General features: G+C 35.6%; 6 protein-coding genes across 6 annotated transcripts; all 6 read right to left on the bottom strand.

Annotated features, from left to right (window-relative positions):
* Nucleotides 1–8,795: 8,795 nt before the first annotated feature.
* TVAGG3_0458390 (uncharacterized protein) lies at nucleotides 8,796–9,008 on the bottom strand (the record flags this gene model as incomplete). The annotated part of the gene is made up of 1 exon (XM_051234944.1): nucleotides 8,796–9,008. One exon carries the CDS (start codon nucleotides 9,006–9,008, stop codon nucleotides 8,796–8,798), a length of 213 nt encoding a protein of 70 aa, XP_051092768.1.
* A 2,215-nt stretch (nucleotides 9,009–11,223) lies between these two features.
* TVAGG3_0458380 (uncharacterized protein) lies at nucleotides 11,224–11,436 on the bottom strand (the record flags this gene model as incomplete). The annotated part of the gene is made up of 1 exon (XM_051234943.1): nucleotides 11,224–11,436. One exon carries the CDS (start codon nucleotides 11,434–11,436, stop codon nucleotides 11,224–11,226), a length of 213 nt encoding a protein of 70 aa, XP_051092767.1.
* A 1,905-nt stretch (nucleotides 11,437–13,341) lies between these two features.
* Nucleotides 13,342–13,554, bottom strand: TVAGG3_0458370 (uncharacterized protein; the record flags this gene model as incomplete). The annotated part of the gene is made up of 1 exon (XM_051234942.1): nucleotides 13,342–13,554. One exon carries the CDS (start codon nucleotides 13,552–13,554, stop codon nucleotides 13,342–13,344), a length of 213 nt encoding a protein of 70 aa, XP_051092766.1.
* A 2,561-nt stretch (nucleotides 13,555–16,115) lies between these two features.
* On the bottom strand, nucleotides 16,116–16,340 carry TVAGG3_0458360 (uncharacterized protein; the record flags this gene model as incomplete). Its single annotated transcript, XM_051234941.1, has 1 exon — nucleotides 16,116–16,340. One exon carries the CDS (start codon nucleotides 16,338–16,340, stop codon nucleotides 16,116–16,118), a length of 225 nt encoding a protein of 74 aa, XP_051092765.1.
* Nucleotides 16,341–21,036: 4,696 nt separating this feature from the next.
* On the bottom strand, nucleotides 21,037–21,261 carry TVAGG3_0458350 (uncharacterized protein; the record flags this gene model as incomplete). Its single annotated transcript, XM_051234940.1, has 1 exon — nucleotides 21,037–21,261. The coding sequence occupies one exon, from the start codon at nucleotides 21,259–21,261 to the stop codon at nucleotides 21,037–21,039; it is 225 nt and encodes a 74-aa protein (XP_051092764.1).
* A 2,378-nt stretch (nucleotides 21,262–23,639) lies between these two features.
* Nucleotides 23,640–23,864, bottom strand: TVAGG3_0458340 (uncharacterized protein; the record flags this gene model as incomplete). Its single annotated transcript, XM_051234939.1, has 1 exon — nucleotides 23,640–23,864. The coding sequence occupies one exon, from the start codon at nucleotides 23,862–23,864 to the stop codon at nucleotides 23,640–23,642; it is 225 nt and encodes a 74-aa protein (XP_051092763.1).
* Between the last annotated feature and the right edge of the window lie 3,492 nt (nucleotides 23,865–27,356).

Genomic DNA, 27,356 nt, shown 5'->3' with positions numbered 1-27,356 from the left:
GTACAGTTCAGGTGGATTGTTCGGTCAAAACTTGTCCAGTCTTACTCTCAATAAAAAGCTTCAAATTCAATAGATCTGGTCTGCTTCAAACCACAGTCTATGAACAAATTGTCACTCAAATACTGCTCAAGTAATATTCCACAATTTAAAGCAGAAATCAAGTCAAAAAATAATAGATCAAATAAAAAATGTAAGTTATTCCACTTCCCACTTCAAATCGAACAGTTATATCATTTGTCACCTCAAACTATCAGTCTTATTCTCACTGAAGACCATCCAGTCATACACTCTCTTAAACTCATGAGTCAATATATAGTCAACTCCATAGACTCTACAGTATACTCTAAATTAAAAACCTTAGAGTCAATAGATTGTCGGATCAAAAACTGTCGTCTTACTCTCATAAAAAAGCTAAGTTATAGTTTGTCAAACGCACAGTTATATTTGTCACTTCAAACTTGTCAGTACTATTCTAAGTAAAAGCCGTCAGTATATTGTCAAGTCCCAAAGCTGTAAGTACTTATTCTCACCCAAACCGGACAAGTATATATTATTTCCAAATTTAGCAGTCATATTAGTCACCAAACTGTCAGTCTATTCTCACTAAAACCATCAGTCATTACACTCTCTTTAAACTATGAGTCATATTGTCACCCAAACTCTCTGGTGTATATTCTAAATAGAACCCAGTAAGTCATAGAGGCTGTCAAGCCGTCAGTCGATATTCTAACGTAAAGGCTTTTATATTACAATAAAGTGTAGTGTTGTTACAAACCGTTCAAGAGTTCAATCAATGTAACTCAAAAACAGTACAGAACGCAAATTGTCGCATTAAAAAACTCTAAGTATACAATATTCAAAACTAAAAAGCGTACAATCATAATATAGAGTCAGTTTCAAAAACGTCAGTTCATGTTGGTCACATTCAAAACCTATCCAGTGCTTTTCCTCACTAGAACCATCAGTCTTACACTCTCTATAAACACATATGAGTAAATAATCTGTTCACCACAACTCTGCATCATATTCTTAACACTAAAAACCTCCTAAGATATAATAAAAGATACGAGGTCAAAACCGCTCAGTCATAATTGTCGGTCAAGACTGTCGTTCTGTACTCTCAATAAAAAGCTAATTCATAAGTGTTGTACAAACCCACAGTCATTATTGTCACTCAAACTTGAGGTAATAAATTCCTAATTTAAAGCCAGTCAGTTACATATAAATGGTCGGTCAAACTGTAAGTTCATACAACTCACTCAAAAATCAACAATTAAAATATCAGAATACACCAAACTATTCCGTCTTATTCTCACTAAAAACGTCAGTCATATTGTCCAGTTCATTCTTGTTACTCAACTCAGTCAATATTGTCAGGGTCACAACTGTCAGTCAATTCAATCTCACTAACACTCAAACAGTTTTTCATATGCTGTCACTCAAAACTATCAGTCTTCATTCTCAATAAAAAAATAAAATCAGTGCAGTCATACTACATATATATGAGTATCCTCACACCCCTCTGCACCAACTCTCAGATCCACTCTCTCTCAAATAGAAACATATAAGATACATTAATTGTCGTATCAACTCAGTCTTACTCTCAATAAAAAGCTAAATTCATGTAAAGTGTCTGTCGCAACCAGCGGAGGTATAATAAGATACACTCCAACGCACGCTCGCTCACATACTCTCAACTTAAGCCGTCAGTCATATTGTCAGATAAACTGAAATAAGCTCTCATATCAAACAACAATATAACTATTGTAACCAAAAATAAATAAGAGAAATAATTATATAAAACCGGTACAAAGTATTAATAAATTGTCAGTCATAATATGTCGTCAAAACCGTCAGCTCATATAAATGATACAGTCAAGCTGTCAAGTCTCATCAGATAATAAATAAGATCCCTCTCTCGCTCACTCCACCGCTCCGCTCCTCTATTACCCTCCCACAATCAATACCCCCACGAAAACCATCAGTCATACACTCTTCTTAACTATGAAGTCATATTGTCACCCCAGAAGACTCCTCGGTATATTCTAAATAAAACCTTAAGTCATATTGTCGGTCAAAGCTGTCAGTGCGTTACTCTCAGAGAATAAAAGCTAATTCATAGTGTCTGTCGAAAACCACAGTCATTATTGTCACTCAAACTGTCGGAGTAAATATTCAATTAAATGCCGATCAGTCAATTGTCTAGTCAAAACTGTAAGTCTTTTTCTTCACCCAAACGGACAGTCATACGCTATTGCCCATTCGCGAAATTAGCATTTCATATTTTATTCACCAAACTGTCAGTTTATTCTCACTAAAACCATCGTCATACACTCTCTTTAAAACGGTAGTGAGTCAATTGTCACCCAAACTTCTCGGGTGGGATATATTCTAAATAAAACGCCGTAAGTGCAATAAGATGGGTGTCCATAGCCTGTCGGAGTTCATATTTCTAACTTAAAAAAGCTTAAATTCATAGTGTGTGTCAAAACCGGTTCAGTTCATATTGTCACTCAAACTGTAGCAGCAATTGTCAGCTAAACTGGCAAGTCATATATCTAACTAAAAGCGTTCACGTTCATATTTGTCATGTCAAAACGTCAGTCATGGGTTGTCACTCAAACTATCAGTCTTATTCTCACTAACCAATCAAGTCATACACTCTCTTAACTATTGAGTCCATATTGTCACCCAAACTCTCAGTCATATTCTAAATAAACCTTAGTCATAATTGTCGGCTCAAAACCGTCAGTTCTATTGTCGGTCAAACTGTCAGTCTTCTCTCAATAAAAAGCTAATTCATAGTGTCTGTCAAACCACAGTCCATATTGGTCACTCAAACTGTCAGGTAAATATGTCTAATTAAAAGCCGTTCAGATATATTGTCAGTCAAAACTGTAAGTCCATTACACTCACTCAAATCAATCAATCATATTGTCACCCCAAGACTATCAGTCTTATCTGTCTCACCTAAAACGTCAGTTCATGATTGTTCAGTTCATATTGGATCACTTCAAACTTCGTCAGTCATGATTGTCAGTCAAAACTGTCAGTCATTTCACTCACTCAAATCAACAGTTATATTGTCACTCTCAAACTTATCAGTCTTATTCTCACTAAAAAACCAGGCAGTCATACACTCTTCTTAACGATGAGTATATTGTCACCACCAAAATCTCAGTCATATTCCTTTAAATTAAACCTTTAGTCTATTGTCGGTCAAAACTGTCAGTCTTGACTCTTCAAGTAAAAAGACTAATTCATAGTGTCTGTCAAACCACAGTCATTATTGTCACTTAAAACTGATCAAGTTAATATTTCTAATTAAAGCCGTGCAGTCATATTGTCAGTTCAACCTGTAGAGTCTTATTCCTCACCCAAACCGACAGCTCATATATTCATTCAAATTAGCATCTATTATTTCACACAAACTGTCAGTCTTATCTCACTAAAACCATCAGTTCATACACTCTCTTAAACTTATGAGTCATATTTGTCACCCAAACTCTCATCATTGACTAAATAAACCGTAAGTCATAGAGGCTGCAAGCGTCAGTCATAATTCTAACTACAAAAGCTAATCATAGTGTGTTGCTCAAACCGTCAGTCATATTGTCACTCAAATTGTCAGTCGATATTTCTAGACTAAAAGCTGCAATTCATAGTGGTTCTGTCAAACCGAAGTCATGGATTGTCACTTCAAATTGTCGTCATACACTCACTCAAATTCAAACAGTCATATTGTCGCTCAACATCTCAGTCATTATTGTCAGATTTAAACCGTCAGTTCATTATTGTAGTCCAAGTGTGTGTGTTGTCACTCAAACTGTCAGGTCTTATTCTCACTAAAACATCAGTTATGACACTCTTATTAAACTATGAGGTCAATATTGTCACCCAAACTCTCAATCATACACTTCACTCAATCAAACAGTTATATTGTCAGGTTTCAAACTGTCAGTTTCTTATTCTAACTAAAAGCTATTCATTAGTGTCTGTCAAACGAAGTATATTTGTCAACTCAAAATTGTCAGTCATAACACTCACTCAATCAACAGTCATATTGTCACCCAACTATCAGTCATCATTCTAATAAAACCACAGTCGTCATATTGTCGTCAAAACTATCAGGTTCTTATTTCTCACTAAAACCGATTTCAGTCATACACTGCTCTTAAACATGAGTCTGATTGGTCGACCCAAACGTCTCAATTCATACATCACTCAAATTTCAAACATCATAATTGTCAGTCAAAACCGTCACGTTATGTGTCAGCTCAAACTGTCAGTCTTTATTCTAACTAAAACCGTAAGTCAAAGTGGGTCTGTCAAACCGTCAGTCATTTCGTCGAGCAAAATCTATCAGTCGTGTATTCTAACTAAAAAAGCTTGAATTCACTGAAAGGAGGGTGGTCAAACCGTCAGTCATCGATTTGTCAGTCAACACAACTGTCGAGTCTTATTGCTTCACTAAAAACCATCAGTCATACCACTCGTCTAAAAACTATTGAGTTCATATTGTTCACCCAAACTCTCAATCATACACTCACTTCCAAATCAATAGGGTCATATTTGTCCAGTTTCAAACCGTTTCAGTTATATTGTCACTCAAACTGTCAGTCTTAGATTCTATACGTTAAAACCGTAAGTCAAGGCTGTGTTCAAACTCAGCTCATAATTGTCAGTAAACTGTCAGTTCTGTATTCTAACTAAAAACCGTAAGTATAGTGTCTGTTCAAACAGATGTCATTATTGTCACCCAAACTGCAGTTTATTCTCACTAAAAGCCAGCAGTCATTACACTACTCTTAAACTGATGAGTCATATTGTCACCCAAACTCTCAAGCATACACTTTCACTCGAAATCAGAGCGACGTGCATAGTGTCCTGTCAAACACAGTCATATTGTCAGTCAAACTGATCCAGTCCCCTTTAAATAAACTAAAACCGTTTAAGTCATAGTGTGTGTCAACCGTTTCAGTCATATTGTCAGTTCAAACTTTCGTCATACACTCACTTCAAATCAACAGTCATATTGTTCATCCAAACTTTATCAGTCTATTCTCACTAAAAACACGTAATTCATATCATGTCACATCCAAACCGTAGAGGTACAATATTGTCATTAAACGGTCAGTCATGTACAGCGTCACTCAATATCAACAGTGCATAGTGTCAGTCAAACATCTCTCTTATCCTAAGTAAAAAGCTAATTTCATAGTGTGTGTCCAAAACCGTCAGGTCAATATTGTCAGTGCACACTATTCGAGTCTGATGCCTAACTAAAAAAGCTATTCATAGTGTGTGTCAAACCGTTTCAGTCTATTGTCAGTCAAACTATAGTTCTTCTATTCTTATCATAAACCATTCAGTCATAAACAACTCTGCTATAAACTATGAGTCATTTGTCACCCAAACTCTTCAATCATACACTCAATCGAAATCAAACAGTCATAGTGTCTGTTCAAGACCGTCAGTTATATTGTCAGTCAAAACTGTCAGTTCTATTCTAACTTTAAAACCGTAATGTTCATAGTGTGTGTCAAGGCGTCATCCACTATTCTAACTAAAAAGCTTGATCATTAGTGTGTGTTCAAACCGTCAGTTCATTATTGTCACTCAAACTGTCAGCAATTGTAGTAACTCTAAGTCATATTCTAACTAAAGCCGTCACTCATTTGTCAGTACAAACGTCGAGTCAGTGTTGTCACTCAAACTTATCAGCTTATGTCATCACCATACAATACCACGTCAGCATGACACATCTTTAAACTTAATGAGTCATATTGTCAGTCCAAAACTGCTCAGTCTTATTCTAATAAAAAGCTAAGTCCATGTGTGTCGCTCAAACCGATCAGTCACCCTATTGCGTCAAACTGTCAGGTCTGTTTCTAACTAAAAAGTAATTAGAGTTGTACTGTCAACCACTGTCATATTGTCACTCAAACTGTCAGTTTAATTTCACTAACATTAGCCGTACACTCATAACTTGCGTCAAGTCCCAAACTGTAATCATACAACTCACTCAATATTCACAAGTCATATTGTCACCTCGTAATATATCGTACTTACTGTCAGCTATTTCTAAAAACCGTTAGTCGTATATTGTACAGTTCATATTTGATACACTCAACCGTCTCAGTCATATTGTCAGTCAAAACTGTCAGTATTCACTCACTCAATCAACAGTTACATTTGTCTCAATCTATCAGTCTTATTTCTCACTAAAACCATCAGTCATTACACTCTCTAAACTATGAGTCATATTGGTCACCCAAACTCTCACGTCATATCTAAATAAAAGCCTTAAGTCTATTGTCGGTCAACAACTGTCAGCTCTATACTCTCATAAAAAGGCTTAATTTTATCAGTGTTCTGGTCAAAACCACAGTTCATATTGGTCACGTGCAAACGTGTCAGTAATATTCTACTTAAAGCCGATCCAGTCATATTGTCAGTTCAACTGTGTAACTATTCTCACCCAAACCGACGTCATATATTCATTCAATTAGCAGTCTTTATCTCACCCAAACATGTCGAGTCTTTTCTTCACTGAAAACCATCGTCTATTACACTCTCTTAAAACTATGAGTATTATTGTCACCCAAACTCTCGGTTATATATTCTAAAAAAAACGTATAAGTCATGAGGCTGTCAAGCCGTCAGTCATATTTCTAACTAAAAGCTATTCATAGTGTGTGTCAACCTGCAGTCATATGTTGGTTCACTCAAAGAACTGTCAGCAATTGTACAGCTAACTCTACAGTCCATATTCTAACTAAAGCCGTCAAGCTCACTATTGTCAGTCAAAAACGTCAGTTCATTGTTGTCACTCAACTATCAGTCTTTTCTCACTAATAACCATCAGTCATACCTTCTCTTAAGACTATGAGTCATATTGTCACCAAACTCTCAGTTCATATTCTAGAATTAAAACTTAAGTCAATTGTCGGTCAAACCCGTCGTCATATTGTCGGTCAAACTCATATTGTCACCCAAACTGTCAGTCTTATTCTCACTAAAACCATCAGTCATACACTCTCTTAAACTATGAGTCATATTGTCACCCAAACTCTCAGTCATATTCTAAATAAAACCGTAAGTCATAGAGGCTGTCAAACCATTAGTCATATTGTCAGTCAAACCGTCAGTCATATTGTCAGTCAAACTGTCAGTAATATTCTAATTAAAGCCGTCAGTCATATTGTCAGTCAAACTGTAAGTCATACACTCACTCAAATCAACAATCATATTGTCACCCAAACTATCAGTCTTATTCTCACTAAAACCGTCAGTCATCTTGTCAGTCAAATCGTCAGTCAAATCGTCAGTCAAACCGTCAGTCAAACCGTCAGTCATATTGTCACTAAACCATGAGTCATATTCTCACTAAAACCATCAGTCATTCACTCACTCAAATCAACAGTCATATTGTCACTCAAACTGTCAGTCTTATTCTCACCCAAACCGACAGTCATATATTCATTCAAATTAGCAGTCATATTGTCACCCAAACTGTCAGTCTTATTCTCACTAAAACCATCAGTCATACACTCTCTTAAACTATGAGTCATATTGTCACCCAAACTTTCAGTTATATTCTAAATAAAACCGTAAGTCATAGAGGCTGTCAAACTGTCAGTCATATTCTAACTAAAAGCTAATTCATAGTGTGTGTCAAACCGTCAGTTATATTGTCACTCAAATTGTCAGTCTTATTCTAACTAAAAAGCTAATTCATAGTGTGTGTCAAACCGAAGTCATATTGTCACCCAAACTGTCAGTCTTATTCTCACTAAAACCATCAGTCATATTGTCAGTCAAACCGTCAGTTATATTGTCACTCAAACTGTCAGTCTTATTCTAACTAAAAAGCTAATTGATAGTGTCTGTCAAACCGAAGTCATATTGTCACTCAAACCGTGAGTCATATTCTCACTAAAACCATCAGTCATTCACTCACTCAAATCAACAGTCATATTGTCACTCAAACTGTCAGTCTTATTCTCACCCAAACCGACAGTCATATATTCATTCAAATTAGCAGTCATATTGTCACCCAAACTGTCAGTCTTATTCTCACTAAAACCATCAGTCATACACTCTCTTAAACTATGAGTCATATTGTCACCCAAACTTTCAGTTATATTCTAAATAAAACCGTAAGTCATAGAGGCTGTCAAACTGTCAGTCATATTCTAACTAAAAGCTAATTCATAGTGTGTGTCAAACCGTCAGTTATATTGTCACTCAAATTGTCAGTCTTATTCTAACTAAAAAGCTAATTGATAGTGTCTGTCAAACCGAAGTCATATTGTCACTCAAACCGTGAGTCATATTCTCACTAAAACCATCAGTCATATTGTCAGTCAAACCGTCAGTTATATTGTCACTCAAACTGTCAGTCTTATTCTAACTAAAAAGCTAATTGATAGTGTCTGTCAAACCGAAGTCATATTGTCACTCAAACCGTGAGTCATATTCTCACTAAAACCATCAGTCATTCACTCACTCAAATCAACAGTCATATTGTCACTCAAACTGTCAGTCTTATTCTCACCCAAACCGACAGTCATATATTCATTCAAATTAGCAGTCATATTGTCACCCAAACTGTCAGTCTTATTCTCACTAAAACCATCAGTCATACACTCTCTTAAACTATGAGTCATATTGTCACCCAAACTCTCAGTCATATTCTAAATAAAACCGTAAGTCATAGAGGCTGTCAAACCGTTAGTCATATTGTCAGTCAAACCGTCAGTCATATTGTCAGTCAAACTGTCAGTAATATTCTAATTAAAGCCGTCAGTCATATTGTCAGTCAAACTGTAAGTCATACACTCACTCAAATCAACAATCATATTGTCACCCAAACTATCAGTCTTATTCTCACTAAAACCGTCAGTCATCTTGTCAGTCAAATCGTCAGTCAAATCGTCAGTCAAACCGTCAGTCATATTGTCACTCAAACCATGAGTCATATTCTCACTAAAACCATCAGTCATTCACTCACTCAAATCAACAGTCATATTGTCACTCAAACTGTCAGTCTTATTCTCACCCAAACCGACAGTCATATATTCATTCAAATTAGCAGTCATATTGTCACCCAAACTGTCAGTCTTATTCTCACTAAAACCATCAGTCATACACTCTCTTAAACTATGAGTCATATTGTCACCCAAACTTTCAGTTATATTCTAAATAAAACCGTAAGTCATAGAGGCTGTCAAACTGTCAGTCATATTCTAACTAAAAGCTAATTCATAGTGTGTGTCAAACCGTCAGTTATATTGTCACTCAAATTGTCAGTCTTATTCTAACTAAAAAGCTAATTCATAGTGTGTGTCAAACCGAAGTCATATTGTCACCCAAACTGTCAGTCTTATTCTCACTAAAACCATCAGTCATATTGTCAGTCAAACCGTCAGTTATATTGTCACTCAAACTGTCAGTCTTATTCTAACTAAAAAGCTAATTGATAGTGTCTGTCAAACCGAAGTCATATTGTCACTCAAACCGTGAGTCATATTCTCACTAAAACCATCAGTCATTCACTCACTCAAATCAACAGTCATATTGTCACTCAAACTGTCAGTCTTATTCTCACCCAAACCGACAGTCATATATTCATTCAAATTAGCAGTCATATTGTCACCCAAACTGTCAGTCTTATTCTCACTAAAACCATCAGTCATACACTCTCTTAAACTATGAGTCATATTGTCACCCAAACTCTCAGTCATATTCTAAATAAAACCGTAAGTCATAGAGGCTGTCAAACTGTCAGTCATATTGTCAGTCAAACCGTCAGTCATATTGTCAGTCAAACTGTCAGTAATATTCTAATTAAAGCCGTCAGTCATATTGTCAGTCAAACTGTAAGTCATACACTCACTCAAATCAACAATCATATTGTCACCCAAACTATCAGTCTTATTCTCACTAAAACCGTCAGTCATCTTGTCAGTCAAATCGTCAGTCAAACCGTCAGTCATATTGTCACTCAAACCATGAGTCATATTCTCACTAAAACCATCAGTCATTCACTCACTCAAATCAACAGTCATATTGTCACTCAAACTGTCAGTCTTATTCTCACCCAAACCGACAGTCATATATTCATTCAAATTAGCAGTCATATTGTCACCCAAACTGTCAGTCTTATTCTCACTAAAACCATCAGTCATACACTCTCTTAAACTATGAGTCATATTGTCACCCAAACTTTCAGTTATATTCTAAATAAAACCGTAAGTCATAGAGGCTGTCAAACTGTCAGTCATATTCTAACTAAAAGCTAATTGATAGTGTCTGTCAAACCGAAGTCATATTGTCACTCAAACCGTGAGTCATATTCTCACTAAAACCATCAGTCATTCACTCACTCAAATCAACAGTCATATTGTCACTCAAACTGTCAGTCTTATTCTCACCCAAACCGACAGTCATATATTCATTCAAATTAGCAGTCATATTGTCACCCAAACTGTCAGTCTTATTCTCACTAAAACCATCAGTCATACACTCTCTTAAACTATGAGTCATATTGTCACCCAAACTTTCAGTTATATTCTAAATAAAACCGTAAGTCATAGAGGCTGTCAAACTGTCAGTCATATTCTAACTAAAAGCTAATTCATAGTGTGTGTCAAACCGTCAGTTATATTGTCACTCAAATTGTCAGTCTTATTCTAACTAAAAAGCTAATTCATAGTGTGTGTCAAACCGAAGTCATATTGTCACCCAAACTGTCAGTCTTATTCTCACTAAAACCATCAGTCATATTGTCAGTCAAACCGTCAGTTATATTGTCACTCAAACTGTCAGTCTTATTCTAACTAAAAAGCTAATTGATAGTGTCTGTCAAACCGAAGTCATATTGTCACTCAAACCGTGAGTCATATTCTCACTAAAACCATCAGTCATTCACTCACTCAAATCAACAGTCATATTGTCACTCAAACTGTCAGTCTTATTCTCACCCAAACCGACAGTCATATATTCATTCAAATTAGCAGTCATATTGTCACCCAAACTGTCAGTCTTATTCTCACTAAAACCATCAGTCATACACTCTCTTAAACTATGAGTCATATTGTCACCCAAACTCTCAGTCATATTCTAAATAAAACCGTAAGTCATAGAGGCTGTCAAACCATTAGTCATATTGTCAGTCAAACCGTCAGTCATATTGTCAGTCAAACTGTCAGTAATATTCTAATTAAAGCCGTCAGTCATATTGTCAGTCAAACTGTAAGTCATACACTCACTCAAATCAACAATCATATTGTCACCCAAACTATCAGTCTTATTCTCACTAAAACCGTCAGTCATCTTGTCAGTCAAATCGTCAGTCAAATCGTCAGTCAAACCGTCAGTCATATTGTCACTCAAACCATGAGTCATATTCTCACTAAAACCATCAGTCATTCACTCACTCAAATCAACAGTCATATTGTCACTCAAACTGTCAGTCTTATTCTCACCCAAACCGACAGTCATATATTCATTCAAATTAGCAGTCATATTGTCACCCAAACTGTCAGTCTTATTCTCACTAAAACCATCAGTCATACACTCTCTTAAACTATGAGTCATATTGTCACCCAACTTTCAGTTATATTCTAAATAAAACCGTAAGTCATAGAGGCTGTCAAACTGTCAGTCATATTCTAACTAAAAGCTAATTCATAGTGTGTGTCAAACCGTCAGTTATATTGTCACTCAAATTGTCAGTCTTATTCTAACTAAAAAGCTAATTCATAGTGTGTGTCAAACCGAAGTCATATTGTCACCCAAACTGTCAGTCTTATTCTCACTAAAACCATCAGTCATATTGTCAGTCAAACCGTCAGTTATATTGTCACTCAAACTGTCAGTCTTATTCTAACTAAAAAGCTAATTGATAGTGTCTGTCAAACCGAAGTCATATTGTCACTCAAACCGTGAGTCATATTCTCACTAAAACCATCAGTCATTCACTCACTCAAATCAACAGTCATATTGTCACTCAAACTGTCAGTCTTATTCTCACCCAAACCGACAGTCATATATTCATTCAAATTAGCAGTCATATTGTCACCCAAACTGTCAGTCTTATTCTCACTAAAACCATCAGTCATACACTCTCTTAAACTATGAGTCATATTGTCACCCAAACTCTCAGTCATATTCTAAATAAAACCGTAAGTCATAGAGGCTGTCAAACTGTCAGTCATATTGTCAGTCAAACCGTCAGTCATATTGTCAGTCAAACTGTCAGTAATATTCTAATTAAAGCCGTCAGTCATATTGTCAGTCAAACTGTAAGTCATACACTTCACTTTCTCAAATCAAGTCAAGTCATATTGTGTCACCCAAACTATCAGTCATATTCTCACTAAAACCGTCAGTCATCTTGTCAGTCAAATCGTCAGTCAAATCGTCAGTCAAACCGTCAGTCATATTGTCACTCAAACCATGAGTCATATCTCACTAAAACCATCAGTCATTCACTCACTCAAATCAACAGTCATATTGTCACTCAAACTGTCAGTCTTATTCTCACCCAAACCGACAGTCATATATTCATTCAAATTAGCAGTCATATTGTCACCCAAACTGTCAGTCTTATTCTCACTAAAACCATCAGTCATACACTCTCTTAAACTATGAGTCATATTGTCACCCAAACTTTCAGTTATATTCTAAATAAAACCGTAAGTCATAGAGGCTGTCAAACTGTCAGTCATATTCTAACTAAAAGCTAATTCATAGTGTGTGTCAAACCGTCAGTTATATTGTCACTCAAATTGTCAGTCTTATTCTAACTAAAAAGCTAATTGATAGTGTCTGTCAAACCGAAGTCATATTGTCACCCAAACTGTCAGTCTTATTCTCACTAAAACCATCAGTCATATTGTCAGTCAAACCGTCAGTTATATTGTCACTCAAACTGTCAGTCTTATTCTAACTAAAAAGCTAATTGATAGTGTCTGTCAAACCGAAGTCATATTGTCACTCAAACCGTGAGTCATATTCTCACTAAAACCATCAGTCATTCACGGTCACTCAAATCAAACAGTCATATTGTCACTCAAACTGTCAGTCTTATTCTCACCCAAACCGACAGTCATATATTCATTCAAATTAGCAGTCATATTGTCACCCAAACTGTCAGTCTTATTCTCACTAAAACCCATCAGTCATACACTCTCTTAAACTATGAGTCATATTGTCACCCAAACTCTCAGTCATATTCTAAATAAAACCGTAAGTCATAGAGGCTGTCAAACCATTAGTCATATTGTCAGTCAAACCGTCAGTCATATTGTCAGTCAAACTGTCAGTAATATTCTAATTAAAGCCGTCAGTCATATTGTCAGTCAAACTGTAAGTCATACACTCACTCAAATCAACAATCATATTGTCACCCAAACTATCAGTCTTATTCTCACTAAAACCGTCAGTCATCTTGTCAGTCAAATCGTCAGTCAAATCGTCAGTCAAACCGTCAGTCATATTGTCACTCAAACCATGAGTCATATTCTCACTAAAACCATCAGTCATTCACTCACTCAAATCAACAGTCATATTGTCACTCAAACTGTCAGTCTTATTCTCACCCAAACCGACAGTCATATATTCATTCAAATTAGCAGTCATATTGTCACCCAAACTGTCAGTCTTATTCTCACTAAAACCATCAGTCATACACTCTCTTAAACTATGAGTCATATTGTCACCCAAACTCTCAGCCATATTCTAAATAAAACCGTAAGTCATAGAGGCTGTCAAACCGTTAGTCATATTCTAACTAAAAGCTAATTGATAGTGTCTGTCAAACCGAAGTCATATTGTCACTCAAACCGTGAGTCATATTCTCACTAAAACCATCAGTCATTCACTCACTCAAATCAACAGTCATATTGTCACTCAAACTGTCAGTCTTATTCTCACCCAAACCGACAGTCATATATTCATTCAATTAGCAGTCATATTGTCACCCAAACTGTCAGTCTTATTCTCACTAAAACCATCAGTCATACACTCTCTTAAACTATGAGTCATATTGTCACCCAAACTCTCAGTTATATTCTAAATAAAACCGTAAGTCATAGAGGCTGTCAAACTGTCAGTCATATTCTAACTAAAAGCTAATTCATAGTGTGTGTCAAACCGTCAGTTATATTGTCACTCAAATTGTCAGTCTTATTCTAACTAAAAAGCTAATTGATAGTGTCTGTCAAACCGAAGTCATATTGTCACCCAAACTGTCAGTCTTATTCTCACTAAAACCATCAGTCATATTGTCAGTCAAACCGTCAGTTATATTGTCACTCAAACTGTCAGTCTTATTCTAACTAAAAAGCTAATTGATAGTGTCTGTCAAACCGAAGTCATATTGTCACTCAAACCGTGAGTCATATTCTCACTAAAACCATCAGTCATTCACTCACTCAAATCAACAGTCATATTGTCACTCAAACTGTCAGTCTTATTCTCACCCAAACCGACAGTCATATATTCATTCAAATTAGCAGTCATATTGTCACCCAAACTGTCAGTCTTATTCTCACTAAAACCATCAGTCATACACTCTCTTAAACTATGAGTCATATTGTCACCCAAACTCTCAGTCATATTCTAAATAAAACCGTAAGTCATAGAGGCTGTCAACCATTAGTCATAATTGTCAGTCAAACCGTCAGTCATATTGTCAGTCAAACTGTCAGTAATATTCTAATTAAAGGCCGTCAGTCATATTGTCAGTCAAACTGTAAGTCATACACTCACTCAAATCAACAATCATATTGTCACCCAAACTATCAGTCTTATCTCACTAAAACCGTCAGTCATCTTGTCAGTCAAATCGTCAGTCAAATCGTCAGTCAAACCGTCAGTCATATTGTCACTCAAACCATGAGTCATATTCTCACTAAAACCATCAGTCATTCACTCACTCAAATCAACAGTCATATTGTCACTCAAACTGTCAGTCTTATTCTCACCCAAACCGACAGTCATATATTCATTCAAATTAGCAGTCATATTGTCACCCAAACTGTCAGTCTTATTCTCACTAAAACCATCAGTCATACACTCTCTTAAACTATGAGTCATATTGTCACCCAAACTCTCAGTCATATTCTAAATAAAACCGTAAGTCATAGAGGCTGTCAAACCGTTAGTCATATTCTAACTAAAAGCTAATTGATAGTGTCTGTCAAACCGAAGTCATATTGTCACTCAAACCGTGAGTCATATTCTCACTAAAACCATCAGTCATTCACTCACTCAAATCAACAGTCATATTGTCACTCAAACTGTCAGTCTTATTCTCACCCAAAACCGACAGTCATATATTCATTCAAATTAGCAGTCATATTGTCACCCAAACTGTCAGTCTTATTCTCACTAAAACCATCAGTCATACACTCTCTTAAACTATGAGTCATATTGTCACCCAAACTCTCAGTTATATTCTAAATAAAACCGTAAGTCATAGAGGCTGTCAAACTGTCAGTCATATTCTAACTAAAAGCTAATTCATAGTGTGTGTCAAACCGTCAGTTATATTGTCACTCAAATTGTCAGTCTTATTCTAACTAAAAAGCTAATTCATAGTGTGTGTCAAACCGAAGTCATATTGTCACCCAAACTGTCAGTCTTATTCTCACTAAAACCATCAGTCATATTGTCAGTCAAACCGTCAGTTATATTGTCACTCAAACTGTCAGTCTTATTCTAACTAAAAAGCTAATTGATAGTGTCTGTCAAACCGAAGTCATATTGTCACTCAAACCGTGAGTCATATTCTCACTAAAACCATCAGTCATTCACTCACTCAAATCAACAGTCATATTGTCACTCAAACTGTCAGTCTTATTCTCACCCAAACCGACAGTCATATATTCATTCAAATTAGCAGTCATATTGTCACCCAAACTGTCAGTCTTATTCTCACTAAAACCATCAGTCATACACTCTCTTAAACTATGAGTCATATTGTCACCCAAACTCTCAGTCATATTCTAAATAAAACCGTAAGTCATAGAGGCTGTCAAACCATTAGTCATATTGTCAGTCAAACCGTCAGTCATATTGTCAGTCAAACTGTCAGTAATATTCTAATTAAAGCCGTCAGTCATATTGTCAGTCAAACTGTAAGTCATACACTCACTCAAATCAACAATCATATTGTCACCCAAACTATCAGTCTTATTCTCACTAAAACCGTCAGTCATCTTGTCAGTCAAATCGTCAGTCAAATCGTCAGTCAAACCGTCAGTCAAACCGTCAGTCATATTGTCACTCAAACCATGAGTCATATTCTCACTAAAACCATCAGTCATTCACTCACTCAAATCAACAGTCATATTGTCACTCAAACTGTCAGTCTTATTCTCACCCAAACCGACAGTCATATATTCATTCAAATTAGCAGTCATATTGTCACCCAAACTGTCAGTCTTATTCTCACTAAAACCATCAGTCATACACTCTCTTAAACTATGAGTCATATTGTCACCCAAACTCTCAGTCATATTCTAAATAAAACCGTAAGTCATAGAGGCTGTCAAACTGTCAGTCATATTCTAACTAAAAGCTAATTGATAGTGTCTGTCAAACCGAAGTCATATTGTCACTCAAACCGTGAGTCATATTCTCACTAAAACCATCAGTCATTCACTCACTCAAATCAACAGTCATATTGTCACTCAAACTGTCAGTCTTATTCTCACCCAAACCGACAGTCATATATTCATTCAAATTAGCAGTCATATTGTCACCCAAACTGTCAGTCTTATTCTCACTAAAAACCATCAGTCATACACTCTCTAAACTATGAGTCATATTGTCACCCAAACTCTCAGTTATATTCTAAATAAAACCGTAAGTCATAGAGGCTGTCAAACTGTCAGTCATATTCTAACTAAAAGCTAATTCATAGTGTGTGTCAAACCGTCAGTTATATTGTCACTCAAATTGTCAGTCTTATTCTAACTAAAAAAGCTAATTCATAGTGTGTGTCAAACCGAAGTCATATTGTCACCCAAACTGTCAGTCTTATTCTCACTAAAACCATCAGTCATATTGTCAGTCAAAACCGTCAGTTATATTGTCACTCAAACTGTCAGTCTTATTCTAACTAAAAAGCTAATTGATAGTTCTGTCAAACCGAAGTCATATTGTCACTCAAACCGTGAGTCATATTCTCACTAAAACCATCAGTCATTCACTCACTCAAATCAACAGTCATATTGTCACTCAAACTGTCAGTCTTATTCTCACCCAAACCGACAGTCATATATTCATTCAAATTAGCAGTCATATTGTCACCCAAACTGTCAGTCTTATTCTCACTAAAACCATCAGTCATACACTCTCTTAAACTATGAGTCATATTGTCACCCAAACTCTCAGTCATATTCTAAATAAAACCGTAAGTCATAGAGGCTGTCAAACCATTAGTCATATTGTCAGTCAAACTCCGTCAGTCATATTGTCAGTCAAAACTGTCAGTAATATTCTAATTAAAGCCGTCAGTCATATTGTCAGTCAAACTGTAAGTCATACACTCACTCAAATCAAACAATCATATTGTCCCCCAAACTATCAGTCTTATTCTCACTAAAACCGTCAGTCATCTTGTCAGTCAAATCGTCAGTCAAATCGTCAGTCAAACCGTCAGTCAAACCGTCAGTCATATTGTCACTCAAACCATGAGTCATATTCTCACTAAACCATCAGTCATTCACTCACTCAAATCAACAGTCATATTGTCACTCAAACTGTCAGTCTTATTCTCACCCAAACCGACAGTCATATATTCATTCAAATTAGCAGTCATATTGTCACCCAAACTGTCAGTCTTATTCTCACTAAAACCATCAGTCATACACTCTCTTAAACTATGAGTCATATTGTCACCCAAACTTTCAGTTATATTCTAAATAAAACCGTAAGTCATAGAGGCTGTCAAACTGTCAGTCATATTCTAACTAAAAGCTAAATTCATAGTGTGTGTCAAACCGTCAGTTATATTGTCACTCAAATTGTCAGTCTTATTCTAACTAAAAAGCTAATTCATAGTGTGTGTCAAACCGAAGTCATATTGTCACCCAAACTGTCAGTCTTATTCTCACTAAAACCATCAGTCATATTGTCAGTCAAACCGTCAGTTATATTGTCACTCAAACTGTCGTCTTATTCTAACTAAAAAGCTAATTGATAGTGTCTGTCAAACCGAAGTCATATTGTCACTCAAACCGTGAGTCATATTCTCACTAAAACCATCAGTCATTCACTCACTCAAATCAACAGTCATATTGTCACTCAAACTGTCAGTCTTATTCTCACCCAAACCGACAGTCATATATTCATTCAAATTAGCAGTCATATTGTCACCCAAACTGTCAGTCTTATTCTCACTAAAACCATCAGTCATACACTCTCTTAAACTATGAGTCATATTGTCACCCAAACTCTCAATCATACACTCACTCAAATCAACAGTCATATTGTCAGTCAAACCGTCAGTTATATTGTCACTCAAACTGTCAGTCATATTCTAACTAAAACCCTAAGTCATTCACTCACTCAAATCAACAGTCATATTGTCACTCAAACTGTCAGTCTTATTCTCACCCAAACCGACAGTCATATATTCATTCAAATTAGCAGTCATATTGTCACTCAAACTGTCAGTCTTATTCTCACCCAAACCGACAGTCATATATTCATTCAAATTAGCAGTCATATTGTCACTCAAACCGTGAGTCAAATTCTCACTAAAACCATCAGTCATTCACTCACTCAAATCAACAGTCATATTGTCACTCAAACTGTCAGTCTTATTCTCACCCAAACCGACAGTCATATATTCATTCAAATTAGCAGTCATATTGTCACCCAAACTGTCAGTCTTATTCTCACTAAAACCATCAGTCATACACTCTCTTAAACTATGAGTCATATTGTCACCCAAACTCTCAATCATACACTCACTCAAATCAACAGTCATATTGTCAGTCAAACCGTCAGTTATATTGTCACTCAAACTGTCAGTCATATTCTCACTAAAACCATCAGTCATTCACTCACTCAAATCAACAGTCATATTGTCACTCAAACTGTCAGTCTTATTCTCACCCAAACCGACAGTCATATATTCATTCAAATTAGCAGTCATATTGTCACTCAAACTGTCAGTCTTATTCTCACCCAAACCGACAGTCATATATTCATTCAAATTAGCAGTCATATTGTCACCCAAACTGTCAGTCTTATTCTCACTAAAACCATCAGTCATACACTCTCTTAAACTATGAGTCATATTGTCACCCAAACTCTCAGTCATATTCTAAATAAACCGTAAGTCATAGAGGCTGTCAAACCGTTAGTCATATTGTCAGTCAAACCGTCAGTCATATTGTCAGTCAAACTGTCAGTAATATTCTAATTAAAGCCGTCAGTCATATTGTCAGTCAAACTGTAAGTCATACACTCACTCAAATCAACAATCATATTGTCACCCAAACTATCAGTCTTATTCTCACTAAAACCGTCAGTCATCTTGTCAGTCAAATCGTCAGTCAAACCGTCAGTCATATTGTCACTCAAACCATGAGTCATATTCTCACTAAAACCATCAGTCATTCACTCACTCAAATCAACAGTCATATTGTCACTCAAACTGTCAGTCTTATTCTCACCCAAACCGACAGTCATATATTCATTCAAATTAGCAGTCATATTGTCACCCAAAACTGTCAGTCTTATTCTCACTAAAACCATCAGTCATACACTCTCTTAAACTATGAGTCATATTGTCACCCAAACTTTCAGTTATATTCTAAATAAAACCGTAAGTCATAGAGGCTGTCAAACTGTCAGTCATATTCTAACTAAAAGCTAATTCATAGTGTGTGTCAAACCGTCAGTTATATTGTCACTCAAATTGTCAGTCTTATTCTAACTAAAAAGCTAATTCATAGTGTGTGTCAAACCGAAGTCATATTGTCACCCAAACTGTCAGTCTTATTCTCACTAAAACATCAGTCATATTGTCAGTCAAACCGTCAGTTATATTGTCACTCAAACTGTCAGTCTTATTCTAACTAAAAAGCTAATTGATAGTGTCTGTCAAACCGAAGTCATATTGTCACTCAAACCGTGAGTCATATTCTCACTAAAACCATCAGTCATTCACTCACTCAAATCAACAGTCATATTGTCACTCAAACTGTCAGTCTTATTCTCACCCAAACCGACAGTCATATATTCATTCAATTAGCAGTCATATTGTCACCCAAACTGTCAGTCTTATTCTCACTAAAACCATCAGTCATACACTCTCTTAAACTATGAGTCATATTGTCACCCAAACTCTCAGTCATATTCTAAATAAAACCGTAAGTCATAGAGGCTGTCAAACTGTCAGTCATATTCTAACTAAAAGCTAATTCATAGTGTGTGTCAAACCGTCAGTTATATTGTCACTCAAATTGTCAGTCTTATTCTAACTAAAAAGCTAATTCATAGTGTGTGTCAAACCGAAGTCATATTGTCACCCAAACTGTCAGTCTTATTCTCACTAAAACCATCAGTCATATTGTCAGTCAAACCGTCAGTTATATTGTCACTCAACTGTCAGTCTTATTCTAACTAAAAAGCTAATTGATAGTGTCTGTCAAACCGAAGTCATATTGTCACTCAAACCGTGAGTCATATTCTCACTAAAACCATCAAGTCATTCACTCACTCAAATCAACAAGTCATATTGTCACTCAAACTGTCAGTCTTATTCTCACCCAAACCGACAGTCATATATTCATTCAAATTAGCAGTCATATTGTCACCCAAACTGTCAGTCTTATTCTCACTAAAACCATCAGTCATACACTCTCTTAAACTATGAGTCATATTGTCACCCAAACTCTCAGTCATATTCTAAATAAAACCGTAAGTCATAGAGGCTGTCAAACCATTAGTCATATTGTCAGTCAAACCGTCAGTCATATTGTCAGTCAAACTGTCAGTAATATTCTAATTAAAGCCGTCAGTCATATTGTCAGTCAAACTGTAAGTCATACACTCACTCAAATCAACAATCATATTGTCACCCAAACTATCAGTCTTATTCTCACTAAAACCGTCAGTCATCTTGTCAGTCAAATCGTCAGTCAAATCGTCAGTCAAACCGTCAGTCAAACCGTCAGTCATATTGTCACTCAAACCATGAGTCATATTCTCACTAAAACCATCAGTCATTCACTCACTCAAATCAACAGTCATATTGTCACTCAAACTGTCAGTCTTATTCTCACCCAAACCGACAGTCATATATTCATTCAAATTAGCAGTCATATTGTCACCCAAACTGTCAGTCTTATTCTCACTAAAACCATCAGTCATACACTCTCTTAAACTATGAGTCATATTGTCACCCAAACTTTCAGTTATATTCTAAATAAAACCGTAAGTCATAGAGGCTGTCAAACTGTCAGTCATATTCTAACTAAAAGCTAATTCATAGTGTGTGTCAAACCGTCAGTTATATTGTCACTCAAATTGTCAGTCTTATTCTAACTAAAAAGCTAATTCATAGTGTGTGTCAAACCGAAGTCATATTGTCACCCAAACTGTCAGTCTTATTCTCACTAAAACCATCAGTCATATTGTCAGTCAAACCGTCAGTTATATTGTCACTCAAACTGTCAGTCTTATTCTAACTAAAAAGCTAATTGATAGTGTCTGTCAAACCGAAGTCATATTGTCACTCAAACCGTGAGTCATATTCTCACTAAAACCATCAGTCATTCACTCACTCAAATCAACAGTCATATTGTCACTCAAACTGTCAGTCTTATTCTCACCCAAACCGACAGTCATATATTCATTCAAATTAGCAGTCATATTGTCACCCAAACTGTCAGTCTTATTCTCACTAAAACCATCAGTCATACACTCTCTTAAACTATGAGTCATATTGTCACCCAAACTCTCAATCATACACTCACTCAAATCAACAGTCATATTGTCAGTCAAACCGTCAGTTATATTGTCACTCAAACTGTCAGTCTTATTCTAACTAAAACCGTAAGTCAAAGTGTCTGTCAAACCGTCAGTCATATTCTCAGTCATACTGTAGTTCATACTATCACCCAAACTGTTGTTCATACTGTCACTCAAACTCTAAGTCATATTCTCACTAAAACCATCAGTCATTCACTCACTCAAATCAACAGTCATATTGTCACTCAAACTGTCAGTCTTATTCTCACCCAAACCGACAGTCATATATTCATTCAAATTAGCAGTCATATTGTCACTCAAACTGTCAGTCTTATTCTCACCCAAACCGACAGTCATATATTCATTCAAATTAGCAGTCATATTGTCACCCAAACTGTCAGTCTTATTCTCACTAAAACCATCAGTCATACACTCTCTTAAACTATGAGTCATATTGTCACCCAAACTCTCAGTCATATTCTAAATAAAACCGTAAGTCATAGAGGCTGTCAAACCGTTAGTCATATTGTCAGTCAAACCGTCAGTCATATTGTCAGTCAAACTGTCAGTAATATTCTAATTAAAGCCGTCAGTCATATTGTCAGTCAAACTGTAAGTCATACACTCACTCAAATCAACAATCATATTGTCACCCAAACTATCAGTCTTATTCTCACTAAAAACCGTCAGTCATCTTGTCAGTCAAATCGTCAGTCAAATCGTCAGTCAAACCGTCAGTCAAACCGTCAGTCATATTGTCACTCAAACCATGAGTCATATTCTCACTAAAACCATCAGTCATTCACTCACTCCTCAACAGTCATATTGTCACTCAAACTGTCAGTCTTATTCTCACCCAAACCGACAGTCATATATTCATTCAAATTAGCAGTCATATTGTCACCCAAACTGTCAGTCTTATTCTCACTAAAACCATCAGTCATACACTCTCTTAAACTATGAGTCATATTGTCACCCAAACTTTCAGTTATATTCTAATAAAACCGTAAGTCATAGAGGCTGTCAAACTGTCAGTCATATTCTAAACTAAAAGCTAATTCATAGTGTGTGTCAAACCGTCAGTCATATTGTCACTCAAACTGTCAGTCTTATTCTAACTAAAACATCATCATTATGTGTCAGTCAAACCGAAGTCATATTGTCACCAAACTGTCAGTCTTATTCTAACTAAAAGCATCAGTCATATTGTCTGTCAACCAGTATATTGTCACTCAAACTGTCAGTCTTATTCTAACTAAAAAGCTAATTGATAGTGTCTGTCAAACCGAAGTCATATTGTCACTCAAACCGTGAGTCATATTCTCACTAAAACCATCAGTCATTCACTCACTCAAATCAACAGTCATATTGTCACTCAAACTGTCAGTCTTATTCTCACCCAAACCGACAGTCATATATTCATTCAAATTAGCAGTCATATTGTCACCCAAACTGTCAGTCTTATTCTCACTAAAACCATCAGTCATACACTCTCTTAAACTATGAGTCATATTGTCACCCAAACTCTCAGTCATATTCTAAATAAAACCGTAAGTCATAGAGGCTGTCAAACCGTTAGTCATATTGTCAGTCAAACCGTCAGTCATATTGTCAGTCAAACTGTCAGTAATATTCTAATTAAAGCCGTCAGTCATATTGTCAGTCAAACTGTAAGTCATACACTCACTCAAATCAACAATCATATTGTCACCCAAACTATCAGTCTTATTCTCACTAAAACCGTCAGTCATCTTGTCAGTCAAATCGTCAGTCAAATCGTCAGTCAAACCGTCAGTCAAACCGTCAGTCATATTGTCACTCAAACCATGAGTCATATTCTCACTAAAACCATCAGTCATTCACTCACTCAAATCAACAGTCATATTGTCACTCAAACTGTCAGTCTTATTCTCACCCAAACCGACAGTCATATATTCATTCAAATTAGCAGTCATATTGTCACCCAAACTGTCAGTCTTATTCTCACTAAAACCATCAGTCATACACTCTCTTAAACTATGAGTCATATTGTCACCCAAACTTTCAGTTATATTCTAAATAAAACCGTAAGTCATAGAGGCTGTCAAACTGTCAGTCATATTCTAACTAAAAGCTAATTCATAGTGTGTGTCAAACCGTCAGTTATATTGTCACTCAAATTGTCAGTCTTATTCTAACTAAAAAGCTAATTCATAGTGTGTGTCAAACCGAAGTCATATTGTCACCCAAACTGTCAGTCTTATTCTCACTAAAACCATCAGTCATATTGTCAGTCAAACCGTCAGTTATATTGTCACTCAAACTGTCAGTCTTATTCTAACTAAAAAGCTAATTGATAGTGTCTGTCAAACCGAAGTCATATTGTCACTCAAAACCGTGAGTCATATTCTCACTAAAACCATCAGTCATTCACTCACTCAAATCAACAGTCATATTGTCACTCAAACTGTCAGTCTTATTCTCACCCAAACCGACAGTCATATATTCATTCAAATTAGCAGTCATATTGTCACCCAAACTGTCAGTCTTATTCTCACTAAAACCATCAGTCATACACTCTCTTAAACTATGAGTCATATTGTCACCCAAACTTTCAGTTATATTCTAAATAAAACCGTAAGTCATAGAGGCTGTCAAACTGTCAGTCATATTCTAACTAAAAGCTAATTCATAGTGTGTGTCAAACCGTCAGTTATATTGTCACTCAAATTGTCAGTCTTATTCTAACTAAAAAGCTAATTCATAGTGTGTGTCAAACCGAAGTCATATTGTCACCCAAACTGTCAGTCTTATTCTCACTAAAACCATCAGTCATATTGTCAGTCAAACCGTCAGTTATATTGTCACTCAAACTGTCAGTCTTATTCTAACTAAAAAGCTAATTGATAGTGTCTGTCAAACCGAAGTCATATTGTCACTCAAACCGTGAGTCATATTCTCACTAAAACCATCAGTCATTCACTCACTCAAATCAACAGTCATATTGTCACTCAAACTGTCAGTCTTATTCTCACCCAAACCGACAGTCATATTGTCACTCAAACCATGAGTCATATTCTCACTAAAACCATCAGTCATTCACTCACTCAAATCAACAGTCATATTGTCACTCAAACTGTCAGTCTTATTCTCACCCAAACCGACAGTCATATATTCATTCAAATTAGCAGTCATATTGTCACCCAAACTGTCAGTCTTATTCTCACTAAAACCATCAGTCATACACTCTCTTAAACTATGAGTCATATTGTCACCCAAACTTTCAGTTATATTCTAAATAAAACCGTAAGTCATAGAGGCTGTCAAACTGTCAGTCATATTCTAACTAAAAGCTAATTCATAGTGTGTGTCAAACCGTCAGTTATATTGTCACTCAAATTGTCAGTCTTATTCTAACTAAAAAGCTAATTCATAGTGTCTGTCAAACCGAAGTCATATTGTCACTCAAACTGTCAGTCTTATTCTCACTAAAACCATCAGTCATACACTCTCTTAAACTATGAGTCATATTGTCACCCAAACTCTCAATCATACACTCACTCAAATCAACAGTCATATTGTCAGTCAAACCGTCAGTTATATTGTCACTCAAATTGTCAGTCTTATTCTAACTAAAAAGCTAATTCATAGTGTCTGTCAAACCGAAGTCATATTGTCACTCAAACTGTCAGTCTTATTCTCACTAAAACCATCAGTCATACACTCTCTTAAACTATGAGTCATATTGTCACCCAAACTCTCAATCATACACTCACTCAAATCAACAGTCATATTGTCAGTCAAACCGTCAGTTATATTGTCACTCAAACTGTCAGTCTTATTCTAACTAAAACCGTAAGTCATCGTGTGTGTCAAACTGTCAGTCATATTGTCACTCAAACTGTCAGTCTTATTCTAACTAAAAAGCTAATTCATAGTGTGTGTCAAACCGAAGTCATATTGTCACTCAATTTGTCAGTCATACACTCACTCAAATCAACAGTCATATTGTCACCCAAACTGTCAGTCTTATTCTCACTAAAACCATCAGTCATACACTCTCTTAAACTATGAGTCATATTGTCACCCAAACTCTCAATCATACACTCACTCAAATCAACAGTCATATTGTCAGTCAAACCGTCAGTTATATTGTCACTCAAACTGTCAGTCTTATTCTAACTAAAACCGTAAGTCAAAGTGTCTGTCAAACCGTCAGTCATATTCTCAGTCATACTGTAGTTCATACTATCACCCAAACTGTTGTTCATACTGTCACTCAAACTCTAAGTCATATTGTCAGTCAAACTGTGAGTCATATTCTCTCTCGAACCTTGAGTTATACTGACAACCAAACCCTCATTCAAAATGTCAATCAAACTGTCAGTTATATTCCTAGACGTAGTCATGTGATTTTATCCCAAGCATATGGGGATTCTAAATTTTTGTCCCTATCGTTATCCCAATTGAATTTTTTTTTGGAATTTAAAATTTTTTTCTCCATGTAAACTTAAATTTTAATTTTTACCACTAAAATGCAATATTTCAACAAATTAATGAGTAATAATATTTTAATTTATAATAAATATTATAAATCTCCTCAATTTAATGTAATTATTGTATTAATTTTTGTTGAAAATATAAAATCTTCAAGTAAATGATGTGAATTTAATATTTTTAGAATGTTGTTTAATTGTACTATATTATGCATGTAAAATTTTGTTACAATACATTTTATATGGGATCCCCATTGCCCAATTGAGAGAAAATTGAGAGGTGGGATTGGGCTAGCCCAATTCAAAATATCCCAGGTGGAAATAAAAAAATTAACAATTCAACATAAAAAAGCATCTTAAATAATAATGATAAAAAGAAATTTTGTATGAATTTCAATCAAATTTGTTTTTATTCAACTTAAGAAATCACTTCATTAATGAAAGAAGTCGGGTTCACAACATATCCCGATCTTGAAACGAAACAACATGTTTTTTTGATGCCCTAAACGGGGGGTCGCCAGCAAAAAAAAAGATGTCAAAATTTATCCCAAAAATTTAAAAAAAATCGAAGAAAGTGCATCCCAGGGATTATAAAATTTAAGTTTTCACATCTCTACTAGACGCATTCAAACTTTCAGGCATATTGTCAGCCAGATACTCAGTTATAGAGTCACTTTTTTGTCATTAATGAATTCAGTTATAGATTCAAACATACATTCGGTCCAATATTGGATCATGCAGTTAATTCTACATTTTTTTAACTTGTAAGTCATTATTTATGAAAATATTTAAAATAGTGTAATTGCACAATGATGTGCAGTATTATCTTTAATATTAATATTGTAATATGCAATGTTATATTCTAATTTGAATGTT

The sequence above is a fragment of the Trichomonas vaginalis genome, chromosome II, assembly GCF_026262505.1.
Source record: "Trichomonas vaginalis G3 chromosome II, whole genome shotgun sequence".
NCBI lineage: Eukaryota > Parabasalia > Trichomonadida > Trichomonadidae > Trichomonas > Trichomonas vaginalis.
This window is presented reverse-complemented; position numbering and strand designations above follow the sequence as displayed.